This window comes from Microcebus murinus, chromosome 8 (genome assembly GCF_040939455.1).
Source record: "Microcebus murinus isolate Inina chromosome 8, M.murinus_Inina_mat1.0, whole genome shotgun sequence".
In the NCBI taxonomy this organism is placed as follows: Eukaryota; Metazoa; Chordata; class Mammalia; order Primates; family Cheirogaleidae; genus Microcebus; species Microcebus murinus.
In genome coordinates, this window is record NC_134111.1 from 29,935,775 (window position 1) to 29,955,852 (window position 20,078).

General features: G+C 33.7%; 1 protein-coding gene across 1 annotated transcript in view; it reads left to right on the plus strand.

The window, feature by feature from the left end:
- ACVR2A (activin A receptor type 2A) overlaps positions 1-20,078 on the plus strand; it is an 87,267-nt gene that overhangs the window by 62,730 nt on the left and 4,459 nt on the right. Inside the window, exons 5-10 of the mRNA XM_012744775.3 lie at positions 7,559-7,702; positions 9,639-9,782; positions 12,115-12,260; positions 13,840-13,954; positions 16,292-16,430; positions 19,621-19,751. Coding sequence (XP_012600229.1) covers positions 7,559-7,702; positions 9,639-9,782; positions 12,115-12,260; positions 13,840-13,954; positions 16,292-16,430; positions 19,621-19,751 — 819 coding nt within the window. The remainder of the gene's footprint in view (positions 1-7,558; positions 7,703-9,638; positions 9,783-12,114; positions 12,261-13,839; positions 13,955-16,291; positions 16,431-19,620; positions 19,752-20,078) is intronic.

Sequence of the window (20,078 nt, forward strand, 5' to 3'; positions counted from 1 at the left end):
AAATAAATACTACATCCACAAAAACATACCTTGAAATAGGTTGACTGCTAAATGGTTAGAGTTTATGAACCCATATTTCTCTCCCTTTTGTTCTTTCTCCCTCTTCTTTTTAAACTCTTTTTTAATTAAAAATTAATGATAAGTACATGCTTGTTAAATCAAGAAAAATTGTATAGAAAAAGTGTCAGAACAAAAAAAGAGAAAGTCATTTGTTCCTTGTCTCTTCCCTTCCTCTGTCACTTTCTTGAATTAACCAATTTTAACAGGTTGGTGTGTATCCTTTGACACCTTTCTCTAATTTTATTTGTTCAAGTATATACTTTTTTCTCTTTTATAACTATAAAATATTCCACAACTGACTTCTTTTAACATTTTACAGAGGGTAGTTTTTCAGCTTGATATTTTTAATCAATCTCATTTTTAAGTGATGTATTTTTGAGTGAAATTTAATGGAGCTTTATTGTATTCTCATGAAATACCAAAATTTGATTTTTTTGTAAAAATTGTGTATATTTAAAGTATACAGTGTGATATGTTATTAACTTAGAGATTGTATTAGGTTTCTGCTAAGAGAATCTACATTTCACAGATATTTTCTATTGCATTATTTTAGTATGTTTAAAATACGATATAATGCTATTGTTTTAGGCTTGAGCTTGGTGGCTTCACTTGCAGAATGGAAAGGCTAAAATAAATAAAGTTCTTTGTAGCCAGTCATAGACCTGATTCTTTGAGCAGCAACCCCAAAAGAAGAATGTGCATGGCTATATCACTTTCAGACTTTTAACCCAGGGCTAACCACTTCTTAGAGAACATACCCAGAATCATCATTTAATCCACTTTGGTCTTTCTTTGCTTTGCTTTGGGAGGAGTAGGGTGAGAGAAACTGTAGGAAGGAGGAATTATTGCAAAGGAATTTTGAAGATCTAATTAGATAGAATCATGGCTGTGCCTTTGACATAACAATATTATTGACTCTATTTATGTATATCTTACTTGCCTTAGCTCAGAAACATTTGTCCTAACATATACTGTATTATTTCTTTATAGATTCTATTTCTATTCCGCTTGGCAATAGTCTTTTTTTTTTTTAAATTAACAATTGTAAAATTTCTCAGGATGTAAGATAGATGATTAAGAGGAGACAAATTCAGAATTTGTCAGTTTTCACATATCTTGGGTAGGGAGACCTGATAGTCCTAAAAGGTTTTTGAGTGAGGCATCCAAAAAATATTTGTCTGTCTATTGAGACATAGATAACTCTTAGAATGGCTTAAATAGAAATAAAAGAAAATGTATAGTACATATCATATATACATGTTATAGTATATAGTATATATAGTTATACTATACTATAGTTATAGTATATAAACAAAAATCCATATTTCTAGAAATATTTCTTTATATTCCAGATCTGTATACCTAACTGCCTACTAAATGTCTCCACTTAGATGTCTTCAAGCACTATTCAAGGGTAATGATCATCTCTCTCAAACCTGGTTCTTAGTAAATGAAACCACTGTCCACTTGGCTGCATAAGTCAGAAATCTAGTATGTGTCACAGCACTGTTTTTCACCTTAGCTGCCTCCCTCTAGTACTTACTGCATTTCTCAGGTGTCAGCTCCACAGAAAAATCTTGTTATATTTAACCTCCAGTGTAAGTTAGATTTCTCTTCACAGGTGTTCAAAGTACTGAATTCTTTTTTATTGCTCTTAGTTTATAATTATGCATTCATTAGTGTGTATCATTAATGAGTCTTTCTGCCTTATACTACTGTAGGCTTCATGAGAGCCTGGGTAGTCAATGCCTGGCACAAACTGGGCACTCAGTAAATATTGAATGAATGGAGAAGTGCTATTCATTTTCTTCTGATGTTTGGTAATAATTTCTTTGCCACCTAAGGAATAAGCAACAAATCTCTCTCATCTACATACCTAGTTGGCATTAATGTACAGATTCGATTTTCATTATTAACCTATGATTCTAAGTATGTAAATATTTAAGCTAAATTTTTCATTTGTGAATCCCACCTGGTTTTGCCTGTTTCGTATATTTCAGTGCATTTATTATTATTTTTTTTTTAGTTCTTTTTGACTCTTTTGTCACATAGTTTTATACTTTGAATCCTGTTGTTGCTGTCTCTTGTTTGCTTATTCTAATATTTATTGAGAAGTATATTACACAGAGACTGGGTTTTTTTAAAATCTATTTGTGTATTTCAGTAAATTTATTTTTCTTTGGATTCTGTCTTAACCCTTCATATTTTGTCACAAGTTTATACTTTGGGGCTTGTTCTTGGTGTCTCTTGTTTAGTATGGGTCATTAATAGCTTATTCTGATGTTCATTTGTTGGCAAGTGTATTGAGCAGAAACATATTTTGGAGTGAGATGTATAGATAGCATCTACTTGCACAGTGTTTGTACAGTGGCATCTTTATCTCTGAAAGCACCCGTATTTAAACAAGATCAGAGACAGCCTTGAGCCTTGGGAAACTATAATCTAGTTATTCAATTGGCATGTATTTCTTTCAAGGGATGGATTTTACTGTGGAGTACTGATAAGATGTTTTGGTAGTAGGATTAGCTCAGCCTTTTGGATGAATTATAAATAGTCTTGAATCATTGTCATGGGAATAGAATCTAGAAAGAAGAAAAACTAGTTAAGCAACTGGCATAGATATGTGAGTTGTCAATTTTTTTGTCAGTGCTATTGTTTTCTATAGAAATATTGGAAACTGGGGGAATATAATCATCTGTTAGAAGAATTTTCAGCCTTCCTTAACATTGGTGACAGTGTTTCAGTTAATTTTAAATTTAAGCCCTTACCTGTTTTGGGATGACTGGAAAAATGATAATCTTGTCCTCTGTCAGTATCTGAGTGTCTTCAGAATGTGAGAAGTATATGTGGATACTCATTCCCAGGGATAACACTGCTTAATTTCTTCACCTTGATGTGACTGGGCATGTAGGTTAACGAAAGGCCTGGTCTGTTAGTGTGTTTTACTTAATTCTAATGCTCTTGTTCTTCTGTCTTATTTTCTTGCCATAGTGCATTATTTATGTTGCACACACTCACATAGCCACTAGAAACACGTTTCTGCCTCATCATTATGATTATACTGTCTTCCATGAAAGGGGAATGAGGCAGTCCAGGAAATAGGAAATTCTAGAGTTTCTTAAGATGACTGTCAGAAAGTGTGGTCTGAGGAACTTACTCCAGTTACATATAAATTTATTCAGGGCTACTAGCTAGTTTTTGCTAAAGACAATACTGCCCTCTGGTGTCCAGAAGGCAATTCCAATTTATACCTTCCTCAGTTAAATTGCTTATTTTACTCTTATAGTTTAGACTGTAGAACCTCTTAGAAAAATAAATAATAATTATTTAATACTTGGTTTAGTTTATTTTCTGGCACAAAGTCTATTGGATCAGTTAACATGAGCTTATTCTGGAGTCAAGAATTTGTTTACCATCTATCCCTCATACCCAAGGTTTTTCTTTTCTTTTTCACTTTCTTCTGTTTATAAGGAAAGTGTTCCTAATCCTCTTTAAAAATATAATACATTGGATCACTGCCAACTTTAAAAAAGCTAAACCATTATTCTCTTTCCTTCACTTTTGTAACTGATGTGTCGTTTTTCATTTCATTCTGGATATGAATCGTAATTTCTTTTGCCTGTGTTTTTTTCTTCACAAGCATGCCTTTCATATAATGATAGAGGTAAGATGCATTGTTTGTTTATGGTTGTGGAACTTTTTGTGGATGCATACTAAACATTTTGTCCTTAGATTTTTGTTACTGTTTTTGCTTTACTGTGCATCCTTTATAGTGTCTACATTTATGTTATAAAGCATTTTCTCCCCTACCTTTAGTATTAAAAACATGATTGATTTGACATAGTAACAGCTTTGATTTTAAGAGATTGTAAACGATATTTATACTTATCTAAGGTAGAATGAAGAAACAACTATTTTACTTGATTAGAAGTTAACACTGAATGACTCCATTAGCCTTAAAAACTTTATATTGGTTAATTTTTATAGTATGCTATTAGCTTAAATGTTAGCATGTGCTCATTTTTAATAGGGGCTGACTTTCTGGTTCAGCTCATTATGTTTTAATGTGAAATCTATATTTTTAAATAGTTTCATCTTTGGCATCTTTAGCAAATGAACTAGCTATAGAAGTATAACTTTTGATGATCTTTTGCTGTATGGAGGTTTAAGGCTATAATTAGATTAAAACTCACCCTTCAAGTGAAGGACTAAGCAGTAAAATGATCACAGATGATTGTGCAGCTCTCCACTTACTATGATTTATTCAATATTGGTTATAGTAATGATACTGGGTAGTGATGTTGGGGTAGTGGGAAGATTTTGTCATTTCAACATACTGTCTTCTGATACCATAATTTTCACATACAAATTGGTAAGGAAGAAATGTAATGAGAGTCATGTTGTAAAGTGTATTTTTCTAGTTTTATAAAATAGCATGGGTATTGTAGAACTAGAAACTTAGAGAAAGTTTTCAAGAATTCTGAAGTCCTTATAGTTGGCAAACCACACCCCCCCCATTGGTTTCTCTGTGTAGTAGGGCAAAGCTATGTTTTATGGATGACATCAGAACGTTGCTTGTCATTTATGAAATTTTGGTCTGAAGTTGTCTCCCCAAGGGTTCATATATTTTAAAGGTATAAATTTTTATTTCTAGGATCAAGTATTCCATTTTTTTATGGGTAAACTACTATAATGATGCTGATGAACTGAAAATCGTTTCTAACATTCTCAGATTATAGATAAGTAAAATCTAGATATTAGAGGCGTATTTAAAGCTTAAATTAGTAATTTTTCATTTAAAAGGCAAAAAGGTTTATTGATTAGTGTTCCAGATAATATAGTAACCTGTGCTACAAAGCTACTCATTTTTTTTAACCCAGTCCTTTAAGTATTAAAAAGTATTATTTAAAATTGCATTTAAAAACACATGTGATTTCTAACCCATACCATTTGGACACTATAGAAATGTGTCTTTGTAGACCTTTTTCTCACCCTTTGAAATTGACAAGTTTCCTTTTTAATTGAAGCTTTTAACTTTTAAGTAGTTTTGATACCGTTGTTTTTACTGGTTGTTATAATACAATATTGAAAATAATTATATTAAGAGAGTAATCTAAGTTTTTTTTTTCTGAAATAATAGTAGCTTAGAAATTTGATGAACAGCCTTGGAAATGTATAAGAACTTAGAAGTTTATGCATTTGGAAAATATTTTATGAACATTTTTCTAAATATATACATTGAAACTTATATATTTTCTAAAATTGAAGTTAATGTTATACTAAAATTTTATTTTGAACTGCTGACATATTTTTAATTGGAGATGTGAATTAAATTAATCTAAATCTTATTTTATATATTGAATCTTATTTATGTGGTTAGCACCCTTTAGAACAGAGAATGGATAATGTATATGTTGTCTAGAGAGACATCACCAATTTATATAAAAGTTATTAAAAAGTCTTAGTGTTTTGGCTGGGCACAGTGGCTTACTCCTATAATCCCAGCACTTTGGGAGGCCAAGGCAGAAAGATTGCTTCAGACCAGGAGTTTGAGGACAGCCTGGACAATATGGCAAGACCCCATCTCTACAAATAAAAAAAATAAAAATCTTAGTGTTTCAATTTAGAGCCATATTACCTGTACCTTGTTATTTTTCCTCTTCAGCTTTCAGCTGTTATCTGCATACTTTAGTTTTTGGCATCTCAGCTTTGATAACTTTGCCTTTCTATCTTTTTCTATTTAATTTAAATATTTCTTTATGCAGTTTACAATAATTCTTGGGCCTTGAGGACTGAATGGTTTTCTTTGCCTCCAAAAGAGTAGTTTTCAAGCTTCCCCCCGTCCTGTGTCCACATTCACAAAGCAGCCTACTCCTATCAGTAGCATTTCTTATTACAGGTCAGTTGAAGGATAAGGCTGGGAAGGTATATTTTGCATGGAACTCTCCAGAGATTGTTGTGGCTCCTCCCACTGAGAATCACACTTGACAGCCCTGCCTTTCTAGAAGATTTATATCTGACCTCCTTGACTTGTCACTCCTCTAAACGAAAACACTCCAGCTTTACTAACCTTTCAGGTTTTGAATGTGGAAGGAAAAGAAACTTTTATAGACATTTTTAAAAATAAATATCTGAGTTTGAAATGAGTCACAGGAAGTCTTCTATTTTATCTTTCCGTTTTAAAATAAGAATTCTCAATTCATTTTATAAAGATTATCTAAGTTTAGAAGAAGAAATTGCAGGTTTTTTCTATATAATGCCTCACAATGTTTCTGTTGTTGAGGGTCTTTCTAATGTGGAATAAACTTTTAAAATTCCTGAGTGGCACCAGTGGTCTGAATGATGCCTAAAGAGACACTGTCCTTGAGGTGTTAGGAGAGGAAATAAAGGGAGAAGAAAGGCAGAGAGAGATGCATTGATCTGGGGTGACATATCCTTTCCAAGTGTCTGAGGTGCAACCTGCTGTCATCATATCTATTGGTCTTGCCACAGAAATTTTAGTTCTTCTTCAGAAACTCATTATGCAGTCCTTGAAACATTTCTGTTGCTTTTCTTTGGAAACTTTCCAAAAGGCTTCCTACATCTTGCCTTAGTTGCAGATAATGAACTGATGCTTTCAGTGAAGAGTTGCCATTCTACTTTGATAGGGAGGATTCCCTTGTGATTTGTAGATGCTGTTCTCCTATTTATATAGTATATTTGCTCTGTTTTTAAAACAACTATGGCCATGTACTTTTCTTTCATTCACCATGCCTTGTTATCTACTATCATGACCACTTTTCTGGATTTTTATTTGTACATTCTTTGCCAGTCAGTTCCTGAACACAATAATTTTAATCTCAGATAAATTTTAGGAAATAATTATAAGCAAAGGGATGAATTGTTAGTTAATATGTTGAAAAATTAGAATGAACAAAACAGTTTGGCTATGGCAATGTTAACTTACATATTTCTTTTATGTACTTTGTATTTGATATACCTCTCTGCAATGTATTTACAAATGACTATGGGTATTTCTGAGGTTAATGAAGAAAAAATTTAAACAGTCATTGGAGAAAATAGTTGATTTGAGGAGAGTCTTTGAGATATAGCCATAATTTTCTTTTTCTGGTACTTTTAAAATCTTCATCCTCTAAGGAAGTATACAGTGGATGAAACCAATGGAATACTGTTAAGAATATTCTGAAGTTCACAGAAAATGTTAGTGGGGGAAATTAAGCATTCTGGATCAAAATGATTTTCTCCTGCTGTACATTTGTAACAGTAGTGCTGAGTGTTATGAGAACTCTTAATTCAAGTTGTTTGCTTTGTGATCACTGTAGATAATTAGTAATGCTTGAGACCTCAATTCTGACAAGATTGAAGTTAATGCTATCCATATGTGTTTACTGTTTCTGTCAGTTGATTATTCAATATACTCACTTCAATATACTCTTGTTTTCAGAATTGATATGTATCATGTTCTGCTTATTTACAGTATTATTATTATTTATCTTAGGACCCAGGACCACCTCCACCTTCTCCATTACTAGGTTTGAAGCCACTACAGTTATTAGAAGTGAAAGCAAGGGGAAGATTTGGTTGTGTCTGGAAAGCCCAGTTGCTCAATGAATATGTGGCTGTCAAAATATTTCCAATACAGGTATTTTTATTGCAGTTTTGTAATCTATGTATATATTTTAAAAGATATAACCACTGGCCATCATAACTTAGATTGTCTGAAAACAGAAGCAGTATATTCCAAGGTAGTTTTTATGGTACTGGGAAAAGCACTTAGTCCATTTATTGTCTGCCTTCATCTCTGAGAAATAGAATTATTAGTATAACCATTATAATGTTTGTTTGGAGTGTTGGAATTAAAATAAAAGGACATATAGGGATCTTTTGCCAATAAAAAATCTACAGAAATGTTATGTAAAGATGAGAATTCCAATTAAAAAAAAAACCCTCATTGTCTGCTTGGCTAAATTTTAATATCCCCTTGACATTATCAGAAAAAACAAACAGAAGAGTGAAAGAGTAGTGTGCTTTGTTTTAGAATTGCTAAGTGGAGGTATTTTACCAGACTTTGATTTATTTTGATTCTACTTTTGAGTATTTATGTAATCATTTGTGTTTTTGTTTAGTACATTTTCAGAGGCAGTAAGTCAAGACTCCATGTAATTGGTTTACTGTTGAATTGCTTTTCTTTTAAAGGTGGCTGGAATTCTCATAAAACCCTGATCTAATGCACCTCTGAGTTGTTCTTGTATTTTGTTTTGTTCCATTGGTACTATAGATTTATGATGACTCTATCTTCCCTGTCTTGTGCTTGTGTATCCCTGGGGCTAATGATATCCTTGGTACTGAGGTCCTGTCTGGATTTGCTGATACAGGCTTTACCATTACATCTAGACAGTGGATCTTACTTATTCCAAAGTTATCATAGAAGCAATTTCTTTGTGTTACTATACTTAGATTTTAGCTTTTTTACCTCCCTTAAAGCCTGTTTCATAGAGTATGTGAAGTTTATTTTTTTCCCCCCCTTTGGTAACAATGCAGATACTTTAAACTACAGTTTAGTTCTAAGAAAGAGTATATTCTTTTGTGCCAATATTCATAAATAAGATCAGAAAAGTTGTTATTTTAATGTGTACGAGAGCTTAAAAATTAGAGGCATTCGGTTGATATTAACTTAAGAGTGATGACAACAGTAGCTAACATTTTATTGAATACTTTTATTGTGTCAGGTAGATGTGCTTTACATATATGAGTACTCGCTAAGATGTGTACATGTAGTACTCATATATACATATACTATAACAACCCTATGAGACAGACATTACAATCCCTGTTTTACTTAATAAGGAAACTGAATGATTATATAACTTGCCAAAGATTAGTGGGAAAGCTGGAATTTAGATAATTTGGATCTGGAGGGTTCCTAACCATTATGCCTTGGTGCCCCCACTGTCATTGTCCTTTTATAATGAAAAGAAACTAATTTTTTGTAAGTAAATATGTAGTAGATGTAGATTACAGGCAGGCACAAATGAGTATGTGATATTTTTAATTATTGTATTGCATGTTTATGCCCTTGTTCTCTTGTTGACTTTGCAGGATATGCTAAACATTTTTAAGAATGATATTATGTTAGTCTTTGGGAAAAAAATGTTTTCTACTTAGAGGAAGTCATTCTACCTGAATATCATCTTTCAGGGAGATTATTCTGAATAGTAACACAAGTAACTTCACACCATGATGAAATTACGGTGTAATACTTGGAATAATTTGTAAGTAGAATGTGTTGCCATTGTAAGGTAGAGAAGCTCAGCATTTCTGATCACCTCTTGTGTTTATGAACTGGAAACACAGAAAAGTGTGTTTTGAGGGAATGAGACAGGGCAGGTGTTTAGTATGGAACTATTACCTATTATTAGAGCTTTCTCTAATTAAAAAACAGAATAAAACCAAAGAATCTTTTAATACTTAACTTTATTTTTTTGTTTGCTTTAGAACCTTTTTGAGCAATCTCTTACACATGGTTTATTTGCCTTTATTCTATGTATTCTTACTATATGCTTCCTTTCTAACTCTAGGACAAACAGTCATGGCAAAATGAGTATGAAGTCTATAGTTTGCCTGGAATGAAGCATGAGAACATATTACAGTTCATTGGTGCAGAAAAACGAGGCACCAGTGTGGATGTGGATCTTTGGCTAATAACAGCATTTCATGAAAAGGTAAAACCACTTAAAATTTTAATTTAGTAAAGTCAGAGTTGGCCTGCCTACCTAATGTTGGCTATAAATCTCTAATACTTATTCTTCTGGAGTTAGTATATTATTATATAGTTGATCAATATTTAACCTGAAAATAGAAATCACTCCTAAGTAAAAATCTGTCTTTAAAAATAATTTATTTTAATAAAAGAGCAAAGATGGTAACTATTTAACTAACTCTCTGCTCATATAATACCAGTCTTTTGTCTCTGACTTCTCGTGCTGTAATTACCTCTCTTTCAAATACTTATTTTAGTATAGACAGTGCTTAATAATTTTCATTTAGGATTTACAATCCATTTTGATTACATGAACTGTTTTTTATGTCTTCAACTCTTTAATCAATCTGCCTAGTGACAGAACCAATCAGGAAATTTATCTGCTCTTTGATCTGTCAGTAATTATCACCAAAACATATTTGCTATTTTTGCTCAATTTTTCTACTTTCAGAGTTAATAGATTGGTGCAAAATAATTGTAGGTTTGGGCTGAGAATTTTAAGTCATTAAAACTAGGCTCAAACACATCTTTATTAATCAAAACAGGACCCATTACAATCAACACATTTTTGCCAACAAGAAATAAGTTTGTTTACTCCTGTAGCATAAAAATCTGTGCTTCGGGATTCGAGGAACTCTGGTAAGCATTTTCTGCATCCTGCTGGTCCTGGAAGAGTTTTCCCTGCAAAAAGTTGTTGAGATGCTTGAAGAAGTGGTAGTTGGTTGGCGAGAGGTCAGGTGAATATGGCAGATGAGGCAAAACTTTGTAGCCCAATGCATTCAACTTTTGAGGCATTTGTTGTGCGACATGAGGTTGGGCATTGTTGTGGAGAAGAATTGGGCCCCTTCTGTTGACCACTGCCAGCTGCAGGCGGTGCAGTTTTCCATGCATCTCATTGATTTGCTGAGCATACTTCTCAGATGTAATGATTTTACTGGGATTCAGAAAGCTGTAGTGGATCAGACCCCAGCAGCAGACCACCAAACAGGGACTGTGTGACCTTTTTTTTTGGTGCAAGTTTGGCTTTGGCAAATGCTTTGGAGCCGCTTCTCAGTCCAACCACTGAGCTGGTTGTTGTCAATTGTTGTACAAAATCCACTTTTCGTTGCACGTCACAATCCCATCAAGAAATGGTTCGTTGTTGCATACAATAAGACAAGATGACACTTCAAAATGACGATATTTTTGATTTTCAGTCAGCTCCCGAGGTACCCACTTATCAAGCTTAAAACCTTTCCAATTTGCTTCAAATGCTGAATGACCACAGAATGGTCCATGGTGAGTTCTTGGTCACCTTCTCTTGTAGTTGTAAGAGGATCAGCATTCAAGATAGCTCTCAGCTGGTCGTTCTCAACTTCCTATGGCCGGCCACTGCTCTCCTTATCTTCAGGGCTCTCCTCTCAGTTGCAAAACCTTTTGAACTGCTACTGTATGTTCATTAGCATTTCTTTCCTGGGCCAAATGCGTTGTTGATGTTGTGAGTTCTCCCTGCTGCTTTTACAACCCATCCCATTTTGAACTTGAATGAGAAGATCACTCAAATTTGCTTTTTGTCTAACATCATTTCCATAGTCTAAAATAAATATAAAATAAACAGCCAGTAATAAGTCATTAGCAAAAAGAACATAAAGCGAGAAATGCACATTAAAATGATGTGTAAAATAAACATATTTATTTAAGGATGCACTCCAATATCAAATGACAAGTTTCAATAATGCTAAAACTGCAATTACTTTTGCACCAACCTAATTGTATGAAAGTACCACTAATGAAGTAGGATGTTATGTTTTTGCTAATTGGTTGCATCATTATGAAATATAAGTGGCTTTTTTATGTCTCTTAATTCTTGACTAAAAAGATGACAGTAATATCTAGAGAAAGATTCCTTATATTGTTGTTTATATGTTGCAATTGTGTGTTCTCCTACTCCTGTGATATAACATCTCTATAGTCGGTATATTTTAACTTTTGGAATATTTTCTAGAAATTTAGATTTTCAACTGGTCTTTTTTTTTTTTCTTCTAATTTTGTCTTCTAAATTAAAGGAAATTGACTATTCTTATAATAAACCTTTAAAAAGCATTGGTATTTTTTTCTGGTCAAATATTTATTAATGTGAACTAGAAGGAAATTTGAACCCTTCTAGAAAGATTGCTTCTTGGATATTAATATGCACTTAAAAGGAAAGATACGTTGCCTTCCATAACCTCTTATAGGTAAACAGAAGTCTCCTTGTAGATATGGCTTTTGTCAACAGCATAAGTTTCTTTCTTTTTTTTTCTCTCTCTCTTTAGGGTTCTTTGTCAGATTTTCTTAAGGCTAATGTGGTCTCTTGGAATGAATTGTGTCATATTGCAGAAACCATGGCTAGAGGATTGGCATATTTACATGAGGATATACCTGGCCTAAAAGATGGCCACAAACCTGCCATATCTCACAGGTAGAGCTAAATTTATACTTGTTTTCCCAAATAATTGAGTTTTAACCCCCTGGATAAAATTTATTTTTTCTGTACTTATACAGTCATGCTCTATGAGGAAGTTGATTTTCATTTGTTTTTTAAATTAGCTTTGAGATTGGCCAGGAAGTATTTTGGATGATGTATTTTTTAACGTCATTAGTAAAAGTAGTTATTTACTTATGTAATTTTTAATTTGTTTAATTTCTGAAAGTCCTTAATTACACCCCTTGGTAGTTATTTATAGTTATCTTTAAAGTAAAACTAAGTGTGTTTTCTCCATCTCAAAGGAAAAAGAAAAATTTGTTTTACTTCAAAACATGATTTAAAGATTATTATAAATAGTTACAAGGAGATGTAATTAAGGAGAGAATTTTAATATCTTTCCGCAAGTGGCCGGTTGGCTCAGTTGGTTGGAGCATGCTGATAATAATATCTTTTTTGCTTATTTTTTGAATGACCATATGATCTTTTACCCTGAACTAAGGTATAGGGAGGCATCATTTAAACAATTATTCAGTACTTAGACCCAAGAACTGTTACACCCTCAAAAGGAAAAACGTTTGTTCCTTAAACAAGAGATGCAGTTTGCCATGTATTTAATTTCTTTGAACATGGGATTCAATTTGTCATGCTGTATACAATTTAAAGATTGTTGTTTTTAAAATGAGCATTAATTAATTCATTGAACAAATACTTAGTTGAGTGCCACTAGGTGGTGTTTTAGGTTGCTAAGAGGTGTTGCTATAAATCCACTTCTAATGTAGATTCTGATTTTGCAAACTTCAAACAACTACCTCAGAAACAGCCCCCCTTTCTTCTCACCTTCCTACATGCCTTTTGCCAGATTTTCCCTTGCCCCCCACCATTGGTCAAGGCTTAGGTGTATTTAGCTAGGGTACAGTAATCCCTAAGATGAACCAGTTGAGACATGTGTGTAGAGGAAGATGTCTTATTGCCTTAAAAATTACCCGTTTTAGAACACCAGGATCTAGGTAGAGCAGAATATACTTATGGTAAGATGTTCTTATTTGTTACACATTGCTAAAAATGCTTTTGTACAACCAAGTGGAAGAATATAAGAACTACAATAAGGGACCATTGTAAAATGTATGTCTGTACTAATAGGCAAAAGGCTCCAGTTCAGCAATTTTTTGAAAATTCTTTTACTTTGGCTTTTTAATTTTGGTTTTTATGGGAGTTTGTAGCTATAAAATCTGAAATATTATCTTAAAAAACAGCAATTTTATGATTGGTAGGTGGGAGTGACATAGATAAACATGTATTTTTGGAATGACAGTTCTTTATAAAACTGCTTTATGGAGAGGATTCCTTCTTATTGTCCATGTTATCAATAGGAGTTTGTCACTGTTCTCTTGGGCTTCAGGGTACATGGGGCTCTGCTTGAGCTTTTTCTCCTCCCCCTTTTTTCAGCATTTCACATTTTTAAATAACTATTCTTTTATGGCATATATTCTTCCTCTTTCCCACTTTTAATAAAAACTTTTAAAAGATAACTTGTTTAAACATAGTTTAAATATTTTCTTTTTCTGTTTGCAAGGGACATCAAAAGTAAAAATGTACTGTTGAAAAACAATCTGACAGCTTGCATTGCTGACTTTGGGTTGGCGTTAAAATTTGAGGCTGGCAAGTCTGCAGGTGATACCCACGGACAGGTAAGGATGATAATTATAAAATGTAAGAAATAATAAGCTTGTCCCATGTTTTCTTAAAATGGTATGTCAGAGTTGAATTGGTCTAAAATTGTTATGGTGATTAAATCAGTTACTAATAAAGAGTTATGTTAAATTTTCTGAGAAAGATTTTCATATGGTAGTAGAAGACTCAGGTGGTTTAGTTCAAGCACTTCATAAAACAACCATTAGATGTCATAGCATTCTTTTTAAAACACTGATCAAAGAAGAATCCAACAGCTTTTAAATTCTTAGGAAGTTCTTAGTATTAACTTGGTAGTTTTAATTTGTTAATTCTTTCACCATCTTAAGAGGAATGGAAGGATACCTGTTGCTATTCTTGCTACTGTGTATTAAGATTTCCCTGCCCATTTTCCACACAATTATATAGTTTCTTGCTCTTTATTGCTTCATTAATTCTTTCGTCAACTTAATGGCTTTTTCTGAATTCTCTCCAGAGTTCAGAGCACTTGTAAACCATTGAGCAAGGTGTCTAACTCTGGCTCAGGTCTGCACAAAGAGGTGTCAGCAGTGAGGAACCTTTAAGGAAGGCCAAAGGGGATAAGAACATTATCCATACATTTTATTTTCAATAACTGTGAGGCAAGGAAAAGTGTTCTTACTCCCACAAGATTACTTTCTAATCAAGAAAACCAGTTTGATTTGAAAGGTGACATTTTCTGCAAAGCCAAAGGATTCAGGATTTGGCATTATCATGTCTTCATCTTTCAAATCATGTGAATTACTTACTAGGTCAGCTAATTTTTAACTTTCTTTTCCCCAGCATATCTTATTGATATTACAGAACACAGTTTTAAACAATCAATTTTGGCAATATTGACTAGCAATTTAAAAGTTTAGTTTAGGGTAATGGCCAGCAGTCATATCATTCTAGAAAACTTGACCCAATTGTATAATGTATGGGAATGGAGGCAGTTTGGAGGAGAACATTACCAAGATGGAGATGGTGTAGGAAGCGTCAGACACACTTCTGAGCTAATTGAATGATTGACTGTCTAAGACCAAATTTGGGGAATACTTTCATTCTTTGGTACCTATAAGCACCCCTCCCTTATTTTTTTGAGAAAAAAAATTGGGGGCTCATTTGTATCATCTTTTAACTCCCTCATGATTGAGTTCCATATAATGAGGTAAAAATAACTAATTGCTTACAGTATAGTAGTTGCTCCTTGACTTTAGATTTCATAGACTAGAAAATTTCAAAAATATTTGGAAGAAATTGTACATTTTATGTATTGCAAAGAAAGAACAGATATAAAAGAGAAGACATTTTACACTAAAATAGTAGATAAACTATAATCTCATTAATAAAAGAGGTACATTGATTGGATGGCATACATTTATCTTTAAGAGAAAAGTAGGCTTTTGGAAAATATTTATAGTACCATTAAAATAATTATTCAGAGTAGGAAAAAAAGCTGCATTTTTTCTTTCTTTGAAGTACTCTCCTTATTAAATGAATTAAAATCTTGAACTTTAGTCTTAGTGATCTGTCCTTATTTTTTCAAACATCTTTTATATGATATTTGTATATAATTGCCCAACTTGTCTCTAGAGATCACAGTCACCTAAGGATGGAGTTTTATAGAAATACCAGTATCTAGACTGCTCTCTAGATCTGTTATAACTGAAGTGTATTTGTGATCTACCCATCTATCTCACAAACATTTTTTAAGCATTCATACATGGATGTTGTCAAATACCAACCAAAGCTAGCTCTACTAATTTAGTAACCATAGTTACAGTACTGAGAAATACCAAATTGTTGGGGACAGATATAAATAAAGGACTCTAAGGCAGAAGAATTCATGAATAAATAAATACATAGATTTTGTGCAAATAGAACTTTTAAAAAAGTCTGTCCATCTTTTATGTGGCTAATTCTTTCTATGACATTTTGTGTTTATTCATTTTTTAATTCAGATAAAGAGACCTCAAAAAGTTTTTTTTTTTTTTAAATACATTTCAAACAATTTGCAAAGGTAGAGTAGAAAAGTATATGCAGCATTCTTTTCTGTTCCTTCTCCCAGCTAGCAGTCATTGTAGTTTGTTAGGATTGCTTCGGGAAAGGGGAAAAAACCCTAAACTTAAGCCTGTACCAGGATAGTGTCTGTTGACATATTTTTTTAAGTATCAGGAAGGATCTTACTATATATACATTATAGTCTTGTGGTCATAATTTAGTTGCCTTACCCTGATAATAGACCACATTTGGTTTTGAGTCTTTTTACAAAATCATAAAATGTTAGTTCATAAAGTTAATGAATGAGTACTGTTTGCTTTCAACATCTTTTTCAGGTTGGTACCCGGAGGTATATGGCTCCAGAGGTATTAGAGGGTGCTATAAACTTCCAAAGGGATGCATTTTTGAGGATAGATATGTACGCCATGGGATTAGTCCTGTGGGAACTGGCTTCTCGCTGTACTGCTGCAGATGGTAAGGGAAAAAATATTTTAAAGATATATATGCCTACTGCACATGTAATGAAAAGGGATGATTACACTCAAAGGTAATATCTTAAAGTATAAATTTTTTTAAATGGACTCCAGGAGGTGGTAGAGACTTCAGGAGGCAGGGGAGTAGAAGGAGGGGCCAGAGAAGAAAGGAACTGATATGTATTGATCCTTTACCATTGCCAAATGTTTTTCTGGATACTTCACATACCTTAGTTTATTTTCTGATTCAGCTCAGGAGGTAGTTATTATCTCAGTTTAACATGAGGAAATTGAGACTCAGAGAAACTAAGTAGCTTGCTTCTTTTAGCCCCAAGCCATTAAATGGTGAAATCTAGATTTGAAACTGATCCACATGTAGGGAGGGGCTGCTGTTTGGTTAGGTCATGTGGGTCTTGCCCCCCAGGTTCTAAAGTCGACTCTTGTGGTGAGAGGAGATGCATGTAGATTGGGAGGGACTTTGCCTTCCAGGACACTCAGGCTGAGTCTTTTCAGCACTCAAGTAATGCCAGCATACACCTGACTAACCAGATTAAATTTACATTCTGTCCTCTTCGACACAGAACTGTGAGCATTGTTTGCATGTACTGCAGGTTAAAGTCTACCTCCTTAAAGCTTTGACCTGATTATAGACATCATTGTGAACATTAGTCACAGTCCCTGGCACCTTTAGCACCTCGGTGTAATGCACCTTGGTGCTAAAGGGCTGCTATTCTTTGTTCTTGTTCTTGAAGTCCTTGTTCAAGTCTTGTAAATATTTGCTTTTTATTTATTTATTGGAGTAAACCTGAAGACGGTATTCCTAGTGTGACAAAACCAGTGTTCCAGGCACTATGTCTTTAGTGTTCCTTCCTAAGGTCTCTACTCTCTCTTTATTTATGTTGCAGCACTTTTTTTGAGTAATGTAAGACAAACTTGCTGACTGCTAAACTCCTAAGCAAATGTAAATGAGCTTGATCTGGTTTTTTAATTTGTAATTGTCTAAAAACTTCCTGTGATTGTCAAAGACCATAGAAATAATTTTGAATATTTAAAAAGATTTAACCAACTTAACCTATGTTATTAAGAATATTTTATTTTTCTTAGTACTATAACAGGCTCTCAGTGTAGAGCAGACTGCCTCTGGAGTATGAAATTCGATTTGGGTACTGTATTTTTAGAGGGAATTTAGTAGAGTACTCAGAAATGGGCAGCCATCCATTCTTCTAGGATTGGGGATTTGGCTTGGGAGTCGATCCCAAACTTATAAAAGGTTGAAGCAGTTTGGGAATAATTTTAGCTTAGAAGTCTATAGGAAGAAAAATAACCTGTTCAGGTATTTTGCTCAAGGTGGAAGAGGAATTGCATTTATTATGTGCATTTATGGAAGCAGAAGTAGGTCAGATGATAGATGTTATAGGAACATGTATTTTGTAAGAACCTGTAATATGAATTCTGCATCGCAAAACATTGGATCAGGCGTTATGGGGGACACACAGGCCCTGTTCTCAAGAAATAGGCATTTTATTTAAGGTGATAAAATACATCCTGGATAATGAACTCTAGAATAAGTAAGTATGAGTTAATCTTGATTACTGCCCAGTACATAGGTATTCAATAAATGTTTTTGGATTAATGCAATACCTGAGAAATGTAAGGGTGTGTTATGGGAGTTTAGAGAAGAAATTGCTGTTTGTGGGAAAGAGGTGTTACCAGGGAAATGTTTTTGGAAAAAGAAAGGGATAAATGCTGACTTTTCTTAAATGCTTTGTATGTGTTAAGAATTAATTGCAGAGTTAGGCATTTCTGACTCTTAAGTCAGAAATTGGGGCAGAGGGAATAATGTGAACATTACTGAAGTGGGTGTTTTCAAATTTGTTGATGGCCAGTTGGTTAAATTTATTGATTCTCAATTTTAACAAGCATGCCAAACTCTAGAGAATCTTATTAAAATTCAGATTCTGAATCAAGTAGATCTAGGTTGAGGCCTGAGATTCTACATTTCTTACAAGCTGCCAGTCAGTACCAACGCTGCTGACCTGTGTACCACATAAGAGTTTGAATAGACACCTTGGAATGTTGGTACTCTGTCACTGGAAGTGCTCATGCAGAGGCCCCTGTCTGGTCAGCAAGCATTCTTACATTTAAAGAGCATTACGTTAGATGACCGCTTCACGATTCATCGTATTTTATCCAGGAGCATTCGGTGCATTTTTAAGAACTTACACAAGGTTTATGTCTATGGAAGCACACATCTGGTCACTGAAATTGCTCAGTAGTTTCTGTCAAGTGCAGACAAGACAGTGATTGAAATCAGACTTAAGAATGATTCAGAAAGATTGATTCACATTCCAACTCTACCACTTAACAGTTATATGCTCTTGTGCAAATTATGTAACTTTTCTGAGCTATTTATCTGTAAACTAGAGTTAATGCCATATTCACCCCATGAAGTATATAATACATGTAAAGTTCCTAATTGGGACAGGTACTCATTGAATATTAGTTATTATTAACTCCTAAATGCATTTTTCTATTTATCTGAGTAGGCCTAAGAAAAACAGAATTATTTATATTATTGAATAAATCTTGGTTGTCTGTGAAGGCTTATTCTGAGTTGTTGAAAACCCTGGTTGGAGAGTGTGTGTTTGTGATTTAAAAAAAAATTAACATGTACTTTTGGCAGCTATTGTGAGGGAGGGCAGAGAAGAGGTAACTCAGATAATTCCTCATGTGGGGCATGTAGGAGGTTTGGGCATGCCAAAGAATAAAGACATAACAGATTAAACCAAGAGTCTCCAGGGATGGAAACACCCCTGTAAATATTCTGATCTGAATTGCAAGGAGTTGGGTACCTTTTAAAGGGGGTAATTTGCAAATGCTTGATTTGCAAATATCGATTGTTCCTATATTCTGTGGGCAGATGGACATAGGCAGTCTTCATACAGTAGATAAGAAAGCTCCTCACACAAACCTTAATGGGGTTATATCACAGACCTTTTCATTTTCCTGTAAATGAGACTTTGGTCACATGGTGGTGTAAGTACAGTTGAGAGTCTGTTTCTCTCTTGTCCTTATAGCATATAAACAGTTGGAAAAAGGTGATAAGAGTATTATTTTAGAAAATCTGTACCAGTTTGGAAGTCAGAAAGATTTTAATTAAAATGATTTTCTTCTTTTTTTTTACATTTCAGGACCTGTAGATGAGTACATGTTGCCATTTGAGGAGGAAATTGGCCAGCATCCATCTCTTGAAGACATGCAGGAAGTTGTTGTGCATAAAAAAAAGAGGCCTGTTTTAAGAGATTACTGGCAGAAACATGCTGTAAGTCACAGTTAGCTTTTCATTTGAAATTCCAATAAAACTTTTCAGGTGACTTATTTCTGCACATTTCTTTCTTCTGGGAGGATTTTCTAGGGAGGGCATATATGTACACAGTATAATCTGTACTAGAATTCTAGAGGCAGAATTAGAGCTATGCCTGTATACCTCTGAGAGAGACTATGGCAAGGGTCCTCAAAATTTTTAAACGGGGCCAGTTCACTGTCCCTCAGACCATTGGAGGGTCAGACTATAGTTTAAAAAAACTATGAACAAATTCCTATGCACACTGCACATATCTTATTTTGAAGTAAAAAAACAAATGGGCAA